Source organism: Esox lucius, chromosome 20 (assembly GCF_011004845.1).
Source record: "Esox lucius isolate fEsoLuc1 chromosome 20, fEsoLuc1.pri, whole genome shotgun sequence".
In the NCBI taxonomy this organism is placed as follows: domain Eukaryota; kingdom Metazoa; phylum Chordata; class Actinopteri; order Esociformes; family Esocidae; genus Esox; species Esox lucius.
In genome coordinates this window covers 14,149,703-14,174,571 of record NC_047588.1, presented here as the reverse complement: position 1 = coordinate 14,174,571, position 24,869 = coordinate 14,149,703, and the positions used below count along the sequence as shown (strand labels likewise).

General features: G+C 41.6%; 1 protein-coding gene across 5 annotated transcripts in view; it reads right to left on the bottom strand.

The window, feature by feature from the left end:
- Window positions 1-24,869, bottom strand: part of otud7b (OTU deubiquitinase 7B) — a 49,837-nt gene that overhangs the window by 11,509 nt on the left and 13,459 nt on the right. For 4 of the 5 annotated variants that reach the window (XM_010885343.5, XM_010885345.5, XM_010885346.5 and 1 more), the window contains exons 2-3: window positions 1,472-1,696; window positions 855-1,025 (exon numbers count right to left, since the gene is read on the bottom strand). In XM_010885343.5, coding sequence (XP_010883645.1) covers window positions 855-1,025; window positions 1,472-1,556 — 256 coding nt within the window. In that variant the 5' untranslated portion in view covers window positions 1,557-1,696. Of the gene's footprint in view, window positions 1-854; window positions 1,026-1,471; window positions 1,697-13,529; window positions 13,546-24,869 lie in introns of those variants that run through there. The other variant, XM_034288791.1, reaches the window with a different exon arrangement.

Sequence of the window (24,869 nt, the reverse complement as noted above, 5' to 3'; positions counted from 1 at the left end):
CAGTAACACAGACAGAAGAGACAGTTCATCACAATACAGTAACACAGACAGAAGATACAGGTCATCACAATACAGTAACACAGACAGAAGAGACAGGTCATCACAATACAGTAACACAGACAGAAGAGACAGTTCATCACAATACAGTAACACAGACAGAAGAGACAGGTCATCACAATACAGTAACACAGACAGAAGAGACAGGTCATCACAATACAGTAACACAGACAGAAGAGACAGGTCATCACAATACAGTAACACAGACAGAAGAGACAGGTCATCACAATACAGTAACACAGACAGAAGAGACAGTTCATCACAATACAGTAACACAGACAGAAGAGACAGTTCATCACAATACAGTAACACAGACAGAAGAGACAGGTCATCACAATACAGTAACACAGACAGAAGAGACAGGTCATCACAATACAGTAACACAGACAGAAGAGACAGGTCATCACAATACAGTAACACAGACAGAAGAGACAGGTCATCACAATACAGTAACACAGACAGAAGAGACAGGTCATCACAATATATTAACACAGACAGAAGAGACAGGGCATCACAATATAGTAACAGACAGAAGAGACAGTTCATCACAATACAGTAACACAGACAGAAGAGACAGGGCATCACAATATAGTAACAGACAGAAGAGACAGTTCATCACAATACAGTAACACAGACAGAAGAGACAGTTCATCACAATATAGTAACAACCAGAAACAGTTCATCCCCATGGGAACTAGCACACTAGAGAGGACAGATGGTTGCAGCTTATGACAATGCCTTGACCAAAACAGATAATTCATCCCATAAATCACCATCTGACTGGCTGTGGTTCTCACCTTGTACCACATCGTCTTGACGATGGAGAAGGGGTCGGCCCACCCGGGCCATGTCTTTCTCCAAGGCTGGGTAGGTCCTCTCCTCAGCAAAAGAGTACGACAAGTTCCCAGCATGCACTTGTCGCAGCTGCTCAAAGTCACTGAGGGCGGCAGTGAGATCCCAGTTCTTCCCTGCAGACGAAAGGACAACAAAGTCCAACTTGGTCGGAAAAAGCCAAGAGATTTTATGACAGGCGGATCCACTCAACACTCGTTAAGGGGTTTAAATATTCACCATATGTCAACAGAACCATAGCGACTGATATATTAAGGTCATTGCATTGACACATTCCTTTGCGGGAGTAAATAGCAGAATTTAGAGCACGTCTCCTCTCTTGGTGCTGTATAGCCACTGCAGCACATTACATTTCTAACCCATATTCTTATCATCTGGAACTTGTGCTGCTGCTAGGCAACAAGAGCTCTTTACCTTCTTCCTCCTTTTGTATGGTATCTTACCTAAGCAACAGCACTGCTCAAATTATATCTACACTAGCAGTTGACCATTAAACCAGTTGCAAATCACTGTCCAAAAGCTTGCAGAGTCCAACTTGACCCCAGAATGCCTTGTAACTAACCCTCTAGCAGGTCTCTGGCCAGTCCCGGTTCAGCTCCAGTGGAACGGACAAAGTCGGACAGGACTGCGTCCATATCCAAGGTCATGTGATCATGAATTTACAGGGAGGCGGGGGGCATCTGGGCAGAGAAAATCCAGGGAATCTGCCCTCCCCGACAAGACCACTGGACCAAGGGGAAGGGGGGGGGGGGGGGCTCTTCACCTTGCCTTACACGTCCAGCCACACCTTGAGAGAATGACAGGCAAAAAGATGGAAACAAACACCGGAATTGTTAGGAAATTAGATTGACATCGTGGAACAGGTATTGTGGAATGTTAACAGTACAAGTAAAAAGATTCAATGGGTTAAATAAAATATTACCAGCTAACATGCACAGAAAAAACAACGGCCTGTACCAAGCCTGGTAAGGTAAAGGTCAAGCGCTCGGTGGAAAATACTTTGCCAGGTCACATCTCACCCATGACCATTGCCACTCAGAGCTGGTGAGCTAGTTAAAGACGCTTGTTCAACACTTGCCCGGTATTCCAGCAAGAAAACAATATGTGATAATTCAGATGGGTAATGTTGTGATAATTCAGATGGGTAATGTTGTGATAATTCAGATGGGTAATGTTGTGATAATTCAGATGGGTAATGTTCTACCTACACAGCACATTACTAGTAGCTCCTATTTGCTGGTGACATGCACATAAGGTCAATGTGCACAGCCACAGATTCTCTCATATCTATACTGGCAAAAAAGCACTGTTTACAAAAAATACCAAAAAGCAGACTACAAGCAGTGACCACTAAAATACAGATTTTATTTAAATGAGTGCCAAGTACAATCCTGCCTCTAAACAATCAGAACTTGTCTCCTCCTCGTCTTACCTTACCGAACGAGACTGGAATGATATTAGTTTGTCCAGGGTGGTTTACAGTGAAGAGGCTAATACTGCAAGAGTCTCAAGCCAGAGTAAGGACAAAGGCAATGCAAACTGACCGACGCACCACAGAGAAAACCTAAACGGGGAAAATCTCAGGCATATCAATTATGTAGAAAAAAATAATTTGAAACATTAACATAAAACATTAACTGCAGATATCTGCTGGCCATTTCACTGCTTGAATTACTGCTCATACTTATTTAAACATATACAATCAAAAAGCAAGAAATGTGCTTCCCGTGGAAATTCATGAACAAAGAGTTAAACCTTCCCTTCAAAAAACTAAAATCAAACTTCCCTACCAACTTCAAACATGACTCAAATGTGCACTCCCAAACTAAGAAGTCTCATCTGAAGAGCTATCAAAGGGCCTGGTGGATTCAGACAATGACTAACACTTAGAAATGGTCACACACTTCAGTAAACCAGGAGCACCGGAAATCGTACAATTCAAAGAAAGGCAGCTGGGCCTAGCAAACTGTATTGTTACTATGGTAACAGGGAGTTTGAAGTGTAGCAATAATGAAAGGCTGTTGAATGGCAAGGACACAGGGCAATTGATGAAATGACAGGACAACAAATAACCCAGACAGAAATAAGCCAGTGTAAACATCTCAGTCCATAGGGTAGTTTTTTCACTTTTAAGTAGTGTTTCATAGCCCTAGATACCCTAGACACTCTAGCCTATATCTTAGTCTGGCTACTATCCCTGTTACCTTCAGTCATATGCTGGCCTGTCTCTCCAAGTCTTAGCTCATCCACCCTCAGTTACTACCTCAGATCTGACACTGAACCACTGTACCGGATGAGTCATGAGCTTAGTTTAACACCTCAGTCCCTCTTCTCTTTTCTTCTCTTTCTCTTTCAGAAAGTACACAGGCAGGCAATAGAAGAAAGGCAAAAGGACAAAATATCTTTCTAAAGCAGATTATTCCTAGTGCCCTCTTTCCAAACACAGGAAAGTCAGCACTCCATAGAGTTTCTAACCCACTGGCTGTGTAGCAGTTAATTGACCTTCACATCCCCACATCACATCTAGAATAGCTTATGTTCACATCCCCACATCACATCTAGAATAGCTTGTGTTCACATCCCCACATCACATCTAGAATAGCTTGTGTTCACATCCCCACATCACATCTAGAATAGCTTGTGTTCACATCCCCACATCACATCTAGAATAGCTTGTGTTCACATCCCCACATCACATCTAGAATAGCTTGTGTTCACATCCCCACATCACATCTAGAATAGCTTGTGTTCACATCCCCACATCACATCTAGAATAGCTTGTGTTCACATCCCCACATCACATCTAGAATAGCTTGTGTTCACATCCCCACATCACATCTAGAATAGCTTGTGTTCACATCCCCACATCACATCTAGAATAGCTTGTGTTCACATCCCCACATCACATCTAGAATAGCTTGTGTTCACATCAAGGTTGGAACTTTCGCTGCATTACTTTTTTGGTACCGTTTGTTACGTAATGCTATTTCCCTGCATTTCTAAATTCTTACTAAATACACAACGCATGGCCATTCCAGACATTTTTTACAACAGTAAAACATCTATATTCATCTATATTTATTTATAAATCTGAAAACAAAGTCTTAATATGAATTCCTTTGCACAGATTTGTAGTGAGTAAAGTGAAGATACCTTTATTTTGAAGGTATTTTTGCAGTTCAGTACTTTAAAATCAAGTTTATTTGATTAGAAATACTAAAAACTGATAACTGTGTTACATTGCAAAATCCCCCTCAGCTGAATGAGACTTGGCTGACTGATCCTGCTGGGACCTCTGTTACCATCTCATTCTGCTATCATGAAGACCACACAGGAAAACCTCTGTTGTCTGTATGTTTACCATAAGGCCACAACACCACATTTTACAATATAAAGTGAAATAAATACTTCAGAGGCATTATGAGTAGTTGAAATGACAAGTTAAATAATGGTATTTGAACAGCTTTAGGATGTGGCAGGGAGACTAATTACTAAGACCATTCTAGATGTAATACTGAGTCAATTACATAGCTGAATGTTTAAAATGTGGTATAAACTAAGGAGTCAAGAGGTTAATGGAACTCAACCCAAACAACAGAAATGTCATGGACACGCATGGGGAACTCATTGACATCCTCCAAAAAATAAAGTACACTTAGGCTATTATTTATGTCTTTCACACAAGGCTGAAATAATTATAGGATTATGCTACATGCATGTTTGACAACCCCAATGTATGTTCATGTCATCCTCACCAAATTAACAGCATTCAAGTTAAACACACACACACACACACACACATATATACACACACATACATATATATATATATATATATATATATATATATATATATATATATAAATCATCTGTTATAAATCCCTCCAAATTATCTCATCTGTTGTCAAGGTACTCTGTGTGTATACTGTACTCTGCATTGAAAACACACAGGCGTTGAGTGGCCAATCACTAGGCTCTGATGGCTCCTGTTTACACTGCTGAGAGAAGCAGATGCCAGCTGCACAATATCTCACTAAGGCCCATGCTTCAATGCAAAGCATCAGCCCTCACTGTCAGGTAGGAAAAATATTCAATATGGTGATCAGTATGAGAAAGATGTATTACACCTGTTGGGAGGTGAGTGAACAACAAAGAGCACTAACTCAGGGCAATGCGTTGTTCTTTGAAAACATAAACAAAGCAGTGAAAGGCCCGTGTCAATCCTGTCCTGTAAATTCAGCATGTTGTATTGAGGCACACAACTTCTGAGGAATCATCTAGGACGGGTTCCTGTGAATGTGGTGATGGTCACAAAACAAGGAGAACATCCCTCTCCAGCTGTGAGGTAAATGATTAGTTTACGTCTGCATATGGCAGCAAATCAACAAGACAAATCACCTTCAAAGTTGTCAGTGATTGAAACAAGAAAGCCTGAATATTCCCAAAAACAGTGCTCCTATAGGTTTTGGTTTTGCGAGAGACACCAAGGCAACAGCCTGACCAGTATAATAGACCTGTTGCTAACCCAGAGCAATCAGTGATTTGTGGTCAAACCGGCAAAGCTTTTGTCTGACTCTGGTTACATAACAGGAGCCGCTGCCAACACGTGGGCGCAGAGCTGAGCCTGAAAGAGGCCCAGATCACTGAAGCAGACATGGAGGTCACCACGGCCTGTTGCAGCCAATGTGTGGGCCCAGGGACGATTTTGGGTTGGTTAGCTAGGGATGGATACAAAAGGAAGTGCTGTGAAAAAGTATTAACTTCTCTATGTTTTAGTATTGGACAGCGGTTCTTTCAAAATTTGTCAGATCCTGTACCAAAACTATTATAACAAACAGGAACCAGAATGAAAGGAACAAAATGTAGATACGTCCTTCTGATATCTACTTTAAGGCCAGGTGTTTTGTAAAAGCACTTTGTGACAACTGCTGATGTAAAAAGGACTTAATAAAAAAATGTGATTGATTGATACTAACATCTGAGTAGCATTTACATCTGCTAACATATGACTAGTGATTTTCCATAGCGTGCACTAGCTAAACGCTAACAAGGGCAAAAAAACCTAAAAAAAAACCTAGCTAAATGTCACACAGGACATTCGCAATTGATCCAAATGGGGATGGATTGTGTCTGCTTTCAAAATACCTAAAATCTAATGTCTTTAAAAAGCATCAAAAGAGTCAAGTGTTTTTTTATTTTTTTTTAAGGGGCAGAGTTGCAATTCGACATCACACTATTACATTTCATAATGCTACAAAACAACGACCCTCTCCGGGAGCCATCACCTTATCGTGGTGGAGAGGTTTGTGTATTCCTATGAACCTGAGGGCTGTGTTGTCCGGGCCTTAGTGCTCCTGGTAGTGTTTCCCATGGCAAAGTACTCACAGTGCCGCTATGTTGAAGTAGGATGAGAGGGTCGCCTCCCTCCGCCTACGGGTGGTGGGGGGGGGGGGTCTCTGACTGTTGTTTGTGCAAATGCCCTGAACAGCAGTTCGGAGTACTTGGCCTTCTTGGAGACCCTGAATGGAGTCCTGTATGGGGCTCCAGTAGGGGACTCCATAATTCTGCTGGGGGACTTCTACGCACGCGTGGGCAATGATGGAGACACCTGGAGAGACGTGATAGGGAGGAACGGCCTCCCTGATCTGAACTCGAGTGGTCGTTTGTTGTTAGAGTTCTGTGCTAGTCATGGATTATCAAGGAACACCATGTTCGAACATAAGGATGCTCATAAGTGTACGTGGTACCAGAGCACCCTAGGCCGAAGGTCAATGATTGATTTTGTGATTGTGTCATCAGATCTGAGATCGCATGTTTTGGACACTCGGGTAAAGAGAGGGGCAGAGTTGTCAACCGATCCCCATCTGGTGGTGAGTTGGGTCAGGGGGTGGGGGAAGACTCTGGACAGACCGGGAAAACCCAAAACGGGTAGTGCGGGTGAACTGGGAACATCTGGAGGAGGCCCCTGTCCGAAAGATCTTCAACGCACACCTCCGGCGGAGCTTTTCTGGCATCCCTTTGGAGGTTGGGGGCATTAAACCTGAGTGGTCGATGTTCAAAACCTCCATTGCCGAAGCTGCGGCGGGGAGCTGTGGTCTAAATGTCTTAGGTGCATCAAGGGGCGGTAACCCTCGAACACCCTGGTGGACACCGGTGGTCAGGGAAGCCGTCCGACTGAAGAAGGAGGCCTTCTGGGATATGTTATCCCGGAGGACTCTGGAGACGGTTGCAGTGTACCGACAGACCTGAAGGGCTGCAAACTCTGCTGTGAAAGAGGCAAAACAGCGGGTGTGGGAGGAGTTTGGGGAAGCCATGGAGAAGGACTTTCGGTCGGCACCAAGGTGTTTCTGGAAAACCGTCTGCCACCTCAGGAGGGGAAAACGGGGAACTATCCAAGCTGTGTACAGTAAGGATGGGACACTGTTGACCTCAACTGAGGAGGTAATTGGGCGATGGAAGGAACACTTTGAGGAACTCCTAAATCCCACTAACACGCCCTCTATAGTGGAGGCAGAGCTGGAGGCTGATGGGGAAGCATTGTCAATCTCCATGGCAGAAGTCACTGAGGTAGTCAAAGAACTCCACAGTGGCAAAGCTCCGGGGATTGACGAGATCCGTCCCGAAATGTTGAAAGCTTTTGGTGTGGAGGGGATGTCTTGGATGACACACCTCTTCAACATTGCGTGGAAGTCGGGGAAAGTGCCTAAGGAGTGGAGGACCGGGGTGGTGGTTCCCCTGTTCAAAAAGGGGGACCAGAGGGTGTGTGCCAATTGCAGGGGTATCACACTTCTCAGCCTCCCTGGAGCGGGAGATTGGCCGGAGAATCGGAGCAGCAGGGGCGGTATTGCATTCGCTTTACCGCACTGTTGTGATGTAAAGAAAGCTGAGCCGGGAGGCAAAGCTCTCGATATAACGGTCAATTTTCCTTCCTACCCTCACCTATGGTCATGAAGGCTGGGTCATGACCAAAAGAACAAGATCGCGAGTACAAGCGGCTGAAATGGGTTTTCTCAGAAGGGTGGCTGGCTTCGCCCTTAGGGATAGGGTGAGAAGCTCAGCCATCCGTGAGGAACTCGGAGTAGAGCCACTGCTCCTTTGCATCGAAAAGAGCCAGTTGAGGTGGTTTGGGCATCTGGTAAGGATGCCCCCAGGACGTCTCCCTAGGGAGGTGTTCCAGGCACGTCCAGCTGGGAGGAGACCTCTGGGTAGGCCCAGGACTAGGTGGAGAGATTATATTTCGACACTGGCCTGGGAACGCCTCGGGATCCCCCAGTCAGAGCTGGCAAATGTGGCTCGGGAAAGGGAAGTTTGGGGTCCCCTGCTGGAGCTGCTGCCCCTGTGACCCGATACGGATAAGCGGATGAAGATGAGATGAGACAAAACAACGACCGGCACATCAGACTGCCAAATAAGCCAATACATGTCTTTGTCATGACAAAGTATAGGTAAATACCTACAATGACAGGTCCCTACTAACCAGAGCACACTGATAAATGCAGCTTTTAGCAAGAAAATCAATCTCTACCTAGTTTAAATTCTCTGCACTTACTGCATTATTAATTAGTGTGTTTAGATATATTTTCTATACACAGCAGTTCACAACCTTTTTCAGTTACTGTGCCACCAACAAAATATTGCTCTGCTCTGAGAACCCCTGAAGTACCCCCTCATTCACTAGTAAGGCTATGGTTCCATTAGTGTTTTTTATGTACCCCATGTGGAGAGGCCAGGTATCCCCAGGTTTCCTAGTATCACTGGTTGGGAACCACTATTCTATAGCTTCCTGGCCACTGAAGTATTATATTACTTAGTCAGCCAGCCAAACAATGCATTGTGGGTTTGGAGGTCAACTTGAGCTCCAGCAGGTTTCCATAGCCTCAGTGTTCACTGTAAAGCATGCATAAGTTACTCAGAAGTATCAGAGTGCAAGTTTCTGCTTACATGATTAGAAGCATCACCAGTGTCCCAAACATTGAGATAACACTGGCTGTTTCTTAAACCTGAATAAGATGTGTCAGGACATGAACATAGCAGTTAATGATTGAAGACCTAAAGATAGTTAACTATGACTGTGACTGAACATTCCTCTAAAGCATGAGGGAAGTTGTTCAATTGTAGTAAGGGTTTGGATGCAGTAAAGATGTCAAAAACAGTTATTAGGGGAATAACCTTTCCCTCACAGGGGCAATGGTGTTTCATAGTTCTTTATGACAGAGTGAAATAATTATAATGTGTTATTGGTTACACAGGTTCTCTTTGTCTAATGTTACGGTTTTGGTTGAAAATCTGAAAACAGGACAAACTGTTTCATAAGCCAACAGCCTACAGCAGTAAAACACTTGCAGGCTGACCAAAAGAGAGACTTCCACAATAGCTGAAATTGAAAGCCTAATTTAAGCAGTTAAGCATCAGGCCTACTTTCACTGATGTAGGGAAAACAAGAGCAAAGAGAAAACCCAGTCAATGCAGAGCTAACCTAACCGGTAAGTAGAAACCTGATGTCAGCAATGTGCTGGCCTGGAAGTCGGGGAGATGTTGCTCCTAAATTAGCACGTTACCAGCGTAGATCCCTGAGGAAATCAATTTCAACTGTCAACCGTGCCACAAAGTGGTTGATCTGTGTTCTGAACTAAATCCTGCTCTTGTATGTGGCCACAACCCCCTTCCTTGAGGTTACTGTTAAAGATAGGACCACCAAGCACCTCTATGTGAGGGTAATTGTGTACATACTTTTGTATTGGGAGCGGGTGGATGGGGAGATAACGGTCAGACGGCGAACCAAACCTTCATTTCTGTCAATATGGGGGAGCAAAGAGTCTGAGGCCCAAAAAAGACATTGTGTACTTGGAAAAAGTTACTGATACTAAAATCAGGTTTCAACATTATATTGTTCCATTCACTGGCATCAGCATATAGCCTTAAAGTCAGCTTTTTACAAACACGGACATTAGGGTGGCAGTCTTTCCATCTCAGTCATAACAAGATGGATGGACCACATCTCTAAATGTGTCAGTGCTATTTTAGTTCAATAACAATGTTTTCCTGTGATCACAGTGAGTACATAACACACCCTCTTACCACAGAAAAGGCCATATGAGTAATGAGATAAGAGGGCTGATAAGACAAACGAACTGGGCAAAGCAATGAGCACTGCGGCCTTGGAGATGAATGTGGCCCAGTAGTATACCTCGGAACTGACGGAAAGGTGGAGAGGGGTTAGGAAGTGGAACGGCAGGCGAAGACACAGGGGCTCAGAGATGGACCACAAGGCTGGAAAGAATGCCCTGTACACACCCAGCAGAGATTCACTGAGTCTCCTCCCGGGTACATGGTCTTTTCCCTCTGTTCAAATGGAGTGCCTTTACACATAGTCCACCTGATGCCCGTCACCACAGAGAAATTACCATTCTCAAGGTTATTAAGGTGTTCTTGTATATTTCTATTACACCAAAATAATAAGGAAAAAGGACTTATGTAAACATTTCTGTTACATACACAGTGCGATGAAAACATTTAAATTACTGTTCACATTCTCAACCAAAATCCTAACCATTCAATACTTTCTTCTAAACCAAATGAATGAACCCAATGTCTTCCCTTAAAAAAAGTGAGTACACTGAATAAATGGTGGTGGTGTCACCTTAGCTGTACCCACAACAGTACCCATGCTGTCCAATGAATGAACAAGTTCCCCAAAAAGCACCTGGAATTACCTGTCAAGACTCGTCAAGTCCCATGACAGAATATTCCATGGACATGCATCAAAAGTGGAGCTTATTGAACCGCATGGCAGTACCACGTGCCAATAGCATCGTCGATAGGGATGACGTCGTAGCATATCCCTGCCCTCTCCTCGCATGTCCAATCATCATCGCAGCGCCTCAGCAGACAATTTCTCTTCTAGCTTATTGTTTTGAAATTATGCTTTTAAATTGACTTGCTGGTACCACTTCATTATCAATCATCAAACTCTGTTTTTGGCATTACACAGTTCCATCTCGGAAAGGAGTCCTGAGCCCAACAATGAGAGGACACTTACACAAACTAATCACGTGGGGAGTTTAAACTGATCAGTAAACTAATGCAAAAACATAAATTAAGGCTAAATAAACTGCACTGTTGGAGAAACCCATGGCATAGTAGCTTTTAAGACCACCTATAGCTTAATATTGTAATGTATTGATTTCCTTGAATTGTACAATAGGCAAAAACTCCCTCAAGCCCCACTTTAAACAGGAAAAATATAAACATTACTTAGTAATATTAGACTAATTTTAAACAGAAATGGCACAACAATCTGGTGAAAGAAATGTTTAACATTCTTAATAACAGTTAAAAAAAGAACACTTCAGGATAAGACTAAAATGAATAGGCATAGTTACCCTTATGCTATAGCCCTGGAGACAGGCTTTTCAAAGCTTAACTGACATGTTGGTTGTGTCCGTATTTCGATAGAGCCACATCATTTTAATCAACACATAGAACATCAATTCAAAAGGTATTGAGAAGCAGAAAGTCCAACAGTTTCCTATGTGAAAACAACAAAAAATTGACAGGCCAAAGAGTCGGATCCCAAAGTCAATAAATGTTGTACTTAAATATCCGTGAAACAATATTTTTCTTGACACTGTCAGAAATTCATATTTCAACAAGAAAACCAGATTCAAACCTGGGCCTTTACTACATTTGAGTATAATACAAAAATTCAACATTTAAATTAAACAGCACAACAACATTAAAACCTATTCACTGTAGCTAACATTCATCTGGTTAATTTATGTTTCCACCAGCGACAACAAATTGAACTCTATGCAGGGGGAAGATGCAACACATTACTGGGAATGTAGTGGCTTTCATTGATTATAATGAGACCACTCTTCCTCAATGTGACCTGAACATTCTTAAGGCTGCGTAGCCCATAAAAGTCCCCCATTCTCAGCAATCAAATGCATTAGTCAGAAATAGGATTAAGAGATCATAAAGTGACTTAACAGGTACAACCACTTCACAACGACAAAGTGAAACAACAGTGTGAGGAGAGAAGCTCGTCCTTTACCTGTCCTATCTACAGTGCACTGTAATCTGGTTAATGACTGAGGATGAACCCACTGGCTCATTACATAAGCACACAGCTATGTCTGAGGATGCCTGCCCTGCCCGCCCGAGGAAGGGAGCCAGATAAAGCCCATTTACCCAGTTCCCTCTGAGCTTCAGAGTACTGCAGAGTGCAGCTAGGCACAGCACACAGCAGCAACAGTCTTGATTTACGACTCTGCAAAACACATGAACTGAAATGGCCTACTTCAGACTTTGCCTAGCTGAAGAAACGTAGTGCTGTCCATTAAGCATATTTACAGTGAGACAGGCGTTGTTGTTTTGGCTCTATACTCTAACACATTGGATTTTAAATGACACAATGGCGATAAGGTTAAAAAACAGATGATCAGCTTTAAATTGAGAGTATATTCATCAACATCAGACTAACCTTAACGAAATAAAGTTTTTTTAACGTCTTCCCATTTAAGGGTACCAAAAGTATTTGGACAATTGGCTTCACAGCTGTCTCTTACTAGAAACATATGTTTGCATAATAAGGCCTGTCAATATCTAGTCTTCATTCAAGGTTTAGCATTTGGAGTCACATGTTGTAGAGCTTCACAATGATCCCAAACAAACCGCCAAAGCAACCAATCTGATTTTCAGGGCAAACAAGTGGATTTCTCTTGACGTCAATTACAAACCTGAATCCAATTGAGCATACATTTCTCTTGGTTAAGACAAGACTGAAAGCAAATACACCCCAAAACAAACATAAACTGAAGATTGACGCATTACATTCTCACCACAGAGTCACTAGGGAAGATACCAAGTGTCTGGTGATGTCAATGGGTCAAAGACTTCAAGCAGTCATCGAAAGGATTTGCCACCTGCAGTAGTTTACCACTTTATGTGAGAGTATGATGTTAATTTGCCCAATTACTTTTGATCCCCTAAAAGGTTGTTGGGGTGGTGCTATATATAAAAAGTACTGAAATTGTACACAACATGCAGAAGCAAATGGCCTCAAACAAAACAGTCAGCACGTTTTAGGCAGGGAACAATGAAAGAGTCAACCTTACATGTTGCGGCAGGAGTCTATTTATTCCAATGGAGTGCAATTCACACCACTGCAACTCCACACTGACAGCGCAACTCATCTAAATGACAGGTACACAAATCCACATTGATGGCAAACTGTATCCATTTAGACATCCAGTCAGTTACGAACAGAAACATTTTAATATCGGAGTGGGACATTCGCAGTGTATATAAAGTATGTTCCCGGGGGAATATTTCCACGTTATAAAGGGTATGCTAAATCAGTGAACATGTATCATGAATCTACAATGACACAGACGCACATGAAGTAAAAACACCTGGCATCTGACTCATTTTGCCAACGCATTTCTGCAGTGTGCCTGGCGTGGTAATGCTAAACATCTGCACTAGTGTCCCGGCACTGATACAGTCACATTCTCCATGGTGTGCAGTTATTTCTGTTCTGACCCGGCACACAGATTGAAATAAAACATGTGAGAAATACAGTACAGCAACGTATAGATGAAATCAGTGTCCCTGACCTTTGTCATTGTTTCATGTCAAATCCAATGTGCTGAATTCCAAAAACTCGATCACGGTACAAATACTTATGGACTACACAGTAAATGGCAAAGAAACACAGTTCATAACCATAGGCAACACACTCCAAGGCAACAAACTGAAGGACATCATTAGACAGAGCTGAGCAACATTAGCTCAATTTCACGCAATGCTAGGCAACATAATACCACATAGTCAACAGAATACAAAACACTGAGCACCCACTCAAAAACAGAAAAACAGCACTGTGTGACGAGACGGGCACCAAGAAGACATTACTGCACAGAGGGACATTTCTGTTCCATCTCTCGCCTTCACAGGCAGTGGGTGCGTCATGTCAAACCACAAGGCATTTTCAAGGGAGGAGGCGGTTGCATAACTGAAGCGTACAATAAGCATCACATCAGCAGTGAAGAACGGCCCTGCAGGCTGGGAGATGACCATGCTGTCGAGTGGCGTGTGTTTGGGAGGCACAGTGAAATGCTCGGCTTCTATTCTGCCTGTCTGCAGCTTCTAAGCCATTACTCCTGTTCTGCTGGCAAATTGCTTTGTCGCTAATGGTACTGTCAATGATTTGTCCATTTGATGAAATGTGCTTAAGCAGTTCAGGAGGAGAGACTTATGTGTTCAGCCCTCAATGCCTTTTAGTGCTTAATAAATATGTTTAATAGGACTATGACCATTTTCAAATGAAATTCATGCAAGTTAGTCATCGAAGAAAAATCTATGAAATGCACTCAACTGAAGCCTGGAACATTTTCTGGGGTGTTGGCCAAGTGAACTATGAAAATGACTACTATTCATGAAAAAAAAATCCATAGCAAACGTTGGTTAGAAGCTAAAACACGGAATGCAAAGACACAATGCATGAGTGCTAACAGAAAAAGAAAAAGGGCAGATATCAGAAATTCCATGGAGGCCTACCATCTGAGAGGGGAGGTGCTGTCTAGTCTCCACCCAAACTCTCACTAACAGGAAAGTCCAGAGCGCTATCACGTCAACAGCATATTCCCGAAGACATCAACACAAAGTGATATCTGAAGGGAATCTCAGATCCATCCCATGTTATAATTGATTCTTGTTTCCATTGTAATCTTCCCAAACTCCTTCATAAACGATCAAAAAGTGCACTTTGTATTTGATGGCTATTGACCTAGAATATGATTTGTAAATGTACATAGCAGTGCCTTTTTATTTGTATTTATTTTTAAACCACAGCTAGCAACGCAGAAAGTAATATCTTTATCTGCAATGTGCCAAAATTAGAACTGATATTTTGTTAGACAGGCTAAAAATACTCCACTATAATCATGAACCAAATATAGCACCTCACCTCAGCGCCTCAGCTTAAAAACAGCAGACAATCGAAGGGAGCAAGAGAGAGAAAAACAAAGTCGGGGGAAACAGAAAAATTGATGTTGCAAGCAAACATGACAGCTAGGCCTATGACTTTCAGTCCTTCCTCCAAAACGAGTCTACATTAAACATCCCCAAAAGACTGCACTCACTCTTTGGGGTATATACTGAACTTACAAACAGGCCAACAGGTTTTGCCACCTACAGCTATGCGGAAAATAATTCTCACTGACAACGAAAGACTATCGACTGCAGGCTTTTCAGCAGTAACTGGCAGTGTAGGCTAGCATAACTCCAGTAGGGTTAAGAGGCCCGGTCGTCCTCTTCCTGGCCAACAGACAGAGGCCTGATTTCCTCTTGTTGACATTCATGGTGGAGTGGCAATAACTCCCAAGTTCATTCAGTTCAAATGGGCAGAGTTATAGCTTTCCAGAGCCACTGTTTTTTCAGTGTCTGAGAGCCGATGTGATGGCTAAGCCAAGCATTTCGTACCAGAAGTCTCAGAGTTTCACTCACTGTTACCACAAACTCAACCGAGGAGACAGTGAGGAAACATTACTCCAAACAATCTGAGAAGACAAACCAAAATCAAATTGACATTGACCATAGCGACCAAAATTGCAGGCATTTTGCTGATATTGTTCATGAATGAGTATGCACAGCAAAATCTGCACTTTAACTGAATGTAATAATCATTTGATGTATGGCAGGTGTAATTCCTATCACCAAACAAAGAAAAAAGAATTGCAACATTTGTAGAGCCTTATATGAAAATCCAATCACGTAACTCGAGTCAAAATCCCGGGTTTTATTTTGCTTGGAATACCCGACATCACATCGTCGTCTCATTTTATTACATCCAAATATTATGCGCTTTACATTTTCATTCCCCTCTAATTTGAATGTGTCCCATTACCGGTCAATCAGCAAGCAACAGATCAAAAATAGTTAGCCTAACTGTGCCAAAACTGTTCTTATTACTCTTCATGGCAATTTAGGCAGGCAATTTATCACAAGAGTATAATGTACGCATCTTTAAAACTACATCTCTTTTCCTTCAAAAAGTCGAACGCTAACCCCAAACTTTAAACGTAAACCATTAGCCTACAAAAGAAAGTCAGGACTTTTCAATATTTCACGTAATATCAAGCCATTTTAGTGAAGTACACACACACACACACAGGTGGTGGAAGATCATAAAGCATTGGGTATTTCAGAACAGTCTGTTCTCTCTTCTGCCATCATGTTCTATTGGGCCATTTATTGTAGCTGTGCACAGTGCCTGGCCTCAGAGGTCCTTGGCCTGAGCCCAGGGCATGTGGCTGTATTCGTCCCCGTAAAAAACTTTTAAGTAATGCCAGTTAACAGCCACTCGAAGCAGACTTCAGATTGTGGTGCGCCGAAACAACAGCCATCAGTCCTGACACCCTGTCCTCTGATTAATGTTACAGCCATGTGGTACAGTGCCAAAACAGGCAATGCCAAAGCACGCCATGCTGTCAACTGTAGGGCTGACCAATGCCATATCGTGCACAAGGTCAGGGATTTTCCTGCATATAAAGCCTCAATGGCGGCCACCTTCCAAAAATCTCACACTGCATCTGTGTCGGCATGGTAAAACATTATCTTGTGCTCATGCACTAAATAGCCTACCAACGAAATACTGTCAATGACCTGGGAACCTTCCATTCAGGACCTCACCGGTTCTGACATTGCAGAGGTGAGTAATGGCGGAAAAACATGTCTATCCTTGTTTTCTTTTACAGCCAAGCAAAATATTTCAGTAAAACTTAAAAACCCCTAAACTACATCCAATCTCCATAACATTTATTAACGTTTTAGATTACTTCTAGTAGGATCACAGATTTTTTTCAATAGAGTTCATGAGACAGATGGAGATGACTGATGAAAAGACAATTAGCTTAGGGAATGTATGATACTGTCCCCAAAAACATTCTATAGGCCTATCCAATATACAGTGTAAAATATACAAATAACATTTAAGTCACTAATAATATAAATACCTGGTTCTTCTGGTTAGATGCTAACTGCATTTCCTTCTACCATTCTCGTACTATTCAATTACATTAAGATTGAAATTAATTATAATCAAATCTAATAATAGAAATATATGAAAGTGAAGACGCTGGCTCAGCACAAGCAGCATAGACAAGTACAGCTGAAGGAAGTCGAGAGAGGGAAATAAATGTGACGTCAAGGTAAGGATGGAGAGAAAACAATGAAACAAAGTTGTGATACATACACTTCTGATGCATTTTTAATGCAACTCAAATGAACAAGAACATGATACAACAAAGAAAACAGACAACAATAATATTTACTGATCCATTTTAAAGCTTGAGTGATACAATTTTTTTATGTGACGCCTTGATCTTCTAATAAACATAGTTTCGAAGCACAATGGCAAAATGTATTCGGGAGGCCAAGACATAATGAAGAGGAAAGTACAGTGGGGCAAACAAGTATTTAGTCAGCCACCAATTGTGCAAGTTCTATCACTTAAAAAGATGAGAGGCCTGTAATTTTCATCATAGGTACACTTCAACTATGAGAGACAAAATCAGGGGGAAAAATCCAGAGAATCACATTGTAGGATTTATTATGAATTTATTGGTAAATTAAGGTGGAAAATAGGTATTTGGTCAATAACAAAAGTTAATCTCAATACTGTTATATACCCTTTGTTGGCAATAACAGAGGTCAAATGTTTTCTGTAAGTCTTCACAAGGTTTTCACACACTGTTGCTGGTATTTTGGCCCATTCCTCTATGCAGATCTCCTCTAGAGCAGTGATGTTTTGGGGTTGTTGCTGGGCAACACAGACTTTCAACTCCCTCCAAAGATTTTCTATGGGGTTGAGATCTGGTGACTGGCTAGGCCACTCCAGGACCTTGAAATGCTTCTTACGAAGCCACTCCTTCGTTGCCCGGGCAGTGTATTTGGGATCATTGTCATGCTGAAAGACCCAGCCACATTTCATCTTCAATGCCCTTGCTGATGGAAGGAGGTTTTCACTCAAAATCTCACGATACATGGCCCCATTCTTACCTTTACACGGATCAGTCGTCCTGGACCCTTTGCAGAAAAACAGCCCCAAAGCATGATGTTTCCACCCCCATGCTTCACAGTAGGTATGGTGTTCTTTGGATGCAACTCAGCATTCTTTCTCCTCCAAACACGACGAGTTGAGTTTTTACCAAAAAGTAATATTTTGGTTTCATCTGACCATATGACATTCTCCCAATCCTATTCTGGACCATCCAAATGCTCTCTAGCAAACCTCAGACGGGCCTGGACATGGCTTAAGCAGGGGGACACATCTGGCACTGCAGGATTTGAGTCCCTGGCGGCGTAGAGTGTTACTGATGGAAGCCTTTGTTACTTCGGTCCCAGCTCTCTGCAGGTCATTCACTAGGTCCACCCGTGTGGTTCTGGGATTTTTGCTCACCGTTCTTGTGATAATTTTGACCCCACAAGGTGAGATCTTGCATGGAGCCCCGGATCGAGGGAGATTCAGTGGTCTTGTAGGGCTTCCATTTTTTTATAATTGTTCCCACAGTTGATTTCCTCACACCAAGCTACTTACCTATTGCAGATTCAGTCTTCCCACCCTGGTGCAGGTCTACAATTTTGTTTCTGGTGTCCTTTGACAGCTCTTTGGTCTTGGCCATAGTGGAGTTTGGAGTGTGACTGTTTGAGGTTGTGGACAGGTGTCTTTTATACTGATAAGTTCAAACAGGTGCCATTAATACAGATAACGAGTAGAGGACAGAGGAGCCTCTTAAAGAAGAAGTTACAGGTCTGTGAGAGCCAAAAATCTTGCTTGTTTGTAGGTGACCAAATACTTATTTTACAGAGGAATTTACCAATACATTCATAAAAAATCCTACAATGTGATTTTCTTTTCTCATTTTGTCTCTCATAGTTGAAGTGTACCAATGATGAAAATTACAGGCCTCTCTCATCTTTTTAAGTGGGAGAACATGCACAATTGGTGGCTGACTAAATACTTTTTTGCCCCACTGTATATGCACTCTATGCTAAAAGCATTGTGGAGCCAATGGTTTTGGGGGCTTAGAAAAACAGCTAAGCAAGGCTGGATGCACAATCTAATAAAATGTCTAATAGTTCTCGACAGGCAGAGGAGAACAAAAAAACTAAAAAAAGAGGGTAAAACCCTACATTTAAAATAAAAATATGTTAACATGTTAAGAAAAAATATATTTCATTATATGAGGACATTGTAGTGTGCATTAGCTGCTCTGGTGGACATGGACAACAGGGCAGATTTAACACAGTATAAAATGTGTAGGCAGATATTTAAAAAAAATGGGTACCACCTTTGCCTAATTTTGAGCCAGGAAAAACTCTGCCCAAGCTTGGCAGAGGCTACCATGTCATAAAATATAAACAATGACTGAAAGACATTGCTGAAGGTTCAACGCGTCAATGTTAAAAATATATATGTATATCAGGGGTGCAATTAAAAACTTTTGTTTTTGTTTACATTGACGCGTCAATCTCCTCCAAAAACTCAAAATGTTCTCTCACCTGTGACTATTTAGCTGGAAAGAGATTTCAGATTGATGACCATGTGACCAGTGTCCTTTAAAAAACACGCTAAAAGAGTCTGGAGTGAGCAACCAGCAGGGAAAAAAGTCAAATGGTCTTTTCTCTATCTGCCATAGCCCACATGTTTATTATCTGGATATGGTGTGCCCTTTAGCAATGAGAGGACACACGGATACTTAAGAACTGAAGAGGAAACAGGACAATTCACAGGGGGTATAATTGATGTAATGCCACTAGGCCCAAAATTTGTCCCCTTCTTGTTATTGCTCATCAATGCTGTTGATAAACAACATTAAAGCACAATAGTCAGCTGCAGACCTGCTATGCCACTGAAGGACTGCAATGCAGAGATAGGCAGCAACACATTCTTTATTGAACTCAAAGAACAATCTGCTCTGGTTTCATTATTCCAGGAGAACTGCCAACCTAAACTCAGAACATCGTGGGCTCACTCTTTATAGGACACTTGATGCTTTTCATTGATTTATTGTCTTTGTGCAGAAATGCCAGCTTCCGTAGCATCTGCATCTGAATAGACTAGCTCTGCAATGTCAAAAAGAATAGTTGCAACGTGTCATTTGAGTTAAATTGTGAAAAAGCAATTATGTGGACAGTAAGGTATGACACTGACTTCTAACACGTGCTTTCCCCAGATTGTGACTCAGTGTGCAAAGGCCATAAATGTCTTGTGGATGCCAATGAGTTTTTTTGTGTGTATAAACAATGGCCCTAGGACTTACATAACTCACATTTAAAAGAAGGGTAGGAGTTGGTTTTTGCAGTAATTTATGCATCTCTTAGGCACATAAGACATTTCTTAGAAACAAGACGCTCTGAGGAAACAACCACAACACCGCGCAATAGCAAGTCCTTACACAATTTAAAAACCTCTGTAAATAAAACATTATATGTTAAAACGTTCACATCATGCACATTTCATTATAAGAGGCTACAATACCTTTTCTAGGAAAATGAAACACTGAAAACAATTGAAAGATGATTAGCCTGTTCCTTTGGTCTGTAGAAATGTTTAACATCAGCCAGTGTCGTTCCACATAATGCAGGGTTTCTTACACAGTTTAGTTTCTCTCTATTCCCAAATTTCATTAATATACTATTCAAACGATCAGGTCTTAATACTTGTCGGTCAGTCCCATCAGTCCATCATAGGTCTTGCTTTAAATCAAGTCACAAGACAGTGGAAACCCAGAAATGGTCCCTCCTCAGCTTTGTGATCTCTAATTTTACCAACAACCCTGTCTCACTGCAGCCAGCTGGCTCAGGTTTAAGAACATGGCATGTGTTCCTCTTAAACACTGTCATTGTTGGTAAAATTAGAGATCCAAGACAGTTTTTCCCCCCAACACTAATTTAACCCAAACTCAGATTGGCATGAGGACATTCCCACTTGACAACCTTGGTTAACTTTTTGCCTTCCCAGACCCTGCTTGGTGGAGTAGCTGCAATGGGATAAACATGGAAATTCCTGCTGATGTCTCCCCACACCATTGGCTTCACTTTGCCAATATGCATCGTGCACACAGGCAGACGTTAGCCAGTAGCATAGTCGCTGGGTATAGATTTTGATAAAAATCTTTGTTCCAGGTTTACATATTGCACAGACATTCTATAAATATTCTTCCTGGATTAGTTTTTCATCTTCTGCCAAACAAACCAAAAATCTTCCCTAACTGTTGATAATACATTTGAAAACTGTACTGAAAACAAACCACACCGTGACCCTTAAACCGAAATAACCCCTCTACTGTCGGCAGTAGTTAAACAAGCATTAGCAGCAACAGGCCTGGGCACTAACACTGATTTGAATATCCACGTGCAGCTGGCCTGGCAGTCAGCGCAGCGGATGGCTTTACGTCACCCTGGGTGAGTGGCTCTTCTCTGGCTCTTGTGGGGAGAGGATTAGGTTTCTCCTGCCCTGGATCTAGAAAGGAGTGGGTAGGTCTCTTGTGGTGTTTCAGCAACTGTGAGGCGGCAGTGGCCCATGTGATCCTACCATGGCTGCTAGTGATTATTAAAAGAAAGAAATTCTTACATTCTATGTATCATGTAGTTGACAACGCTGCATTTAGAATTGTTGTGCTAGTTTGCTGGATCTGCAGAAATAATCCAGTAAATGAACTTACTTGTCATCAGTTTTCAACACTTATTCCCATGACTGATCATTACTCTGAGGTCACTTCTTCCTCTACAGCATGCACATGGTGAGCAATGCTTTAAAGAACGAATTGCATTAGAAATATGTTGCTTCCATAAGTATTCAACCCCTGTTCTGTGGAAGGTCCCAGTTTACACAGATGTAAGAGATTGCCTTAATGAGGACACAATTATCTTACCACTGGCCTCCACCTGTGAACCATTTAAGTTGCTGTCACATTTTATGGAAAGAACACCTACTGTTGAAACAATAATTTGACTGGCTATGAAACTGAGGGAAAATTAAGACCAAAGAGAACTCTACTGAAATTAGAGATAATGTAATACAAATGATTAGATTAGCAAAATGGTTTGAAATGATATCCAAGTGTAGGGATATCCAAGTAAGCAAAGCTGAATCAATAATCAGGAGGGGGAAACTTAATCACACCACTTAGGCTCTGCCAAGAAAAGGCAGGCTGGGAATGGATTAATGACATACTGGTCAACCATATCAAAAGCCCTGTGTTAAACTGGCCTATACTGAAGGGTGGCCACAAAGAAGCTGCTACCTAAAAGTACCATCTGAAAGCATAAGAGTGACTCATCTGTGATGTGGGAAAAGGTTTGTGGTCAGATGAGACCTAGACAGCGCGCTTTCCCACAAAAACACAAAACCAATGTCACCTTTCAGTACTTGATTTTCAGTTTAAGTGGTCAAATATCCAACTGAACAAAATGTCAATGTACTACTTTTAAGAATAATTAGGAAATAGGTCAGGCGTCCAAATACATTTGTCAGGCACGGTACTGGTGAAGGTAGAATGCATAGAGCCACAACTGTTACCACTAGACCATAACTGATGCATTGGGAAGGTTATTTAATGCAACAGCCAATTTTTGGGTGTAGGGGAGGGGTCTTTAATAGGTCTGTCTTGATTCATGTAAAAAATTAAAAAAGGATTAAAAAATAACCCATTTTGTTGTTTTTGTTATTACATATTTGTTTAATGGAAAAGCAAATTCTAAGCTAAATGTAACATCCAATAAAACTCTCCAGGGAAAACAGTTGTTTTGACTAAAAAAGGAGCAATGAGTTGATTTTGAAAGCATGGCTGAGCTAGACAACGGTCTCTAGTTGAACACAAAGAAAGTACGTAGCATCGCGAGGAAGCAGGTGTGATTGGTGATGCTTGCTTTTCATGGCCTCTCCACCCTGACACAAACTGCTGCTGTGTCACAAGGCTGGCAGGCATCCAGACAAGCAGGGGAGGGAGAGGCAGAACAGGGTTTTATGACTTGCTGTCTGGGTGCACAGTCACTCTGAGACAAGCTCCCTATTGATCGCCCTTTTGCTGAGGAATCAGGGGAATGTTTTTTATTTTATTTATTTATTTAAAGACATTGGATACAGTCTTTTCATAGGTTTGATAATAGGGTTAGTTCAAATTTAAATCCAAGCCAGCCAATTCAAGTGATTTACTTTTTTAACCACAAAACAAATATCTTCTCCATTTTATTGTATTGGAAACTCACTGAAAATAAATAACGATTTTGCAGAAAGTGTTATCCAGAGCAACGTATAGTGAGTACATATTACATTTCATTCAGGCTTCCCTGTGGGAACCCTGTCATTTCAAGTGTTCTTTTTCAATGCTACGGTATGACCCCTCCACTTTTCATGCTTTAGATATATTGTTGTTGTTGTCATTATTACACAGATTTACCACATTAAAATGTATGCATATAACTGATTTATTATTAAACATGCTATATTTTTATTTGGATAATGAAAGGGGGACCTTGGGTATTGTTGGTAACCCATGTTCTGACCTGTATAGAAGCATGGCTGCTGGCTGGAACAAGGGTTTCTCAATAACTTGAGGGTAGAATAACTTGAGGGTAGCTTGTAAGGAGCTCCTAAAATCAGAGATGCGCATTGCTGTAGCCTTGGATTAAGAAGAAAAGACAATCCTTACAACACAGACTAGATAGTCATGTGTTGGTTCCACTAACCTAGAGAAGAGCCAAACTATTTACTTATTAATCAGACCTTGTTTGTGGCAGTAGATGGACCCTATGGGAATAACTTCACTCTAAATGGGCCTACCACTGAAATGGGACGTCCTTTCACCCAGTATTATTGAACAGCTGTTTGGGATAGCCTAGCTATAGACCACTTTAACATAATCTCTAGGCGTTGCTGAGGCAGCAGAGTTTCATTCTGAAATATAATTTTCAGCCTCCTTTATCACGCTGATGGCTAGGAGCCTGTGTGGCAGTCTTTTTAGGGGGAATGAAACAGACACAGTTGTTCCAACTGTCACTGTAAATAAGAATAATGATGTTCTAAAATGTTAAAATACAACTTTATTTAAAAAGAATTATAACCAACAAAAAACAACTACACCAACAAACATTAACGTAAATACAAAATTGTTTAATATGGCTGCGTAGAGTGGGAAAGGAAATGCAAGCTTGGAAAAATAACACAGCGATAAATAAAAACCTGTCAGCCAGTCAGAGCTACAGTAGGCCTAAATGCAAATTAACTGAACACAGATGTTGGGATGACTTGTGTGACAGGCTATCTATAACAGCAACTAGCCAGCCAAGCACTGCCTGAGCCCTTCCAGAATGCTCAGTGCTCAGGTGATAAGACAAGAAACATGATGTTGTGAACAGGATTAATATGGTAATCCATTCCCATGATGGGTTACTGTGATAATGCCATGTTTCGTCCACATGTGATTCAGTCTTGGGGTTTGAGTTTAGTAATCTTTGTATTAGGGCTGTCAAAGTTAACGTGTGATTAATTTAAATGCATTAATGTTATGAATATTGTTGAACCACCACATGTCCTGCCTAACAGCACCAGTGTTTTCCCCTGCCTAAGTTAAACAATCATCATTTGTACAAATTCCATGCAGTGCATGAATTATAGCTCTCCTCTAATCAACATTGTAGATAAACATCTCTAGCCACCTAGCCTACCTAACCATTTGGTTTTTCGAAATTAATGTTTCAAATATTATTATTCTATAAAATTCATAGTGCCTGATATTCCCCATTAAAACATTCTCACCATTTAAATGGAGAATTTACTTGTAACAACCTCATACACGCTTTTAACACATGCAGTACTACCCTTCCCCTCCTAAACTAGCTAGTACTATTCTGGTCTCGTTCTATAAGGGAACATGAGAAGACAAGTCATG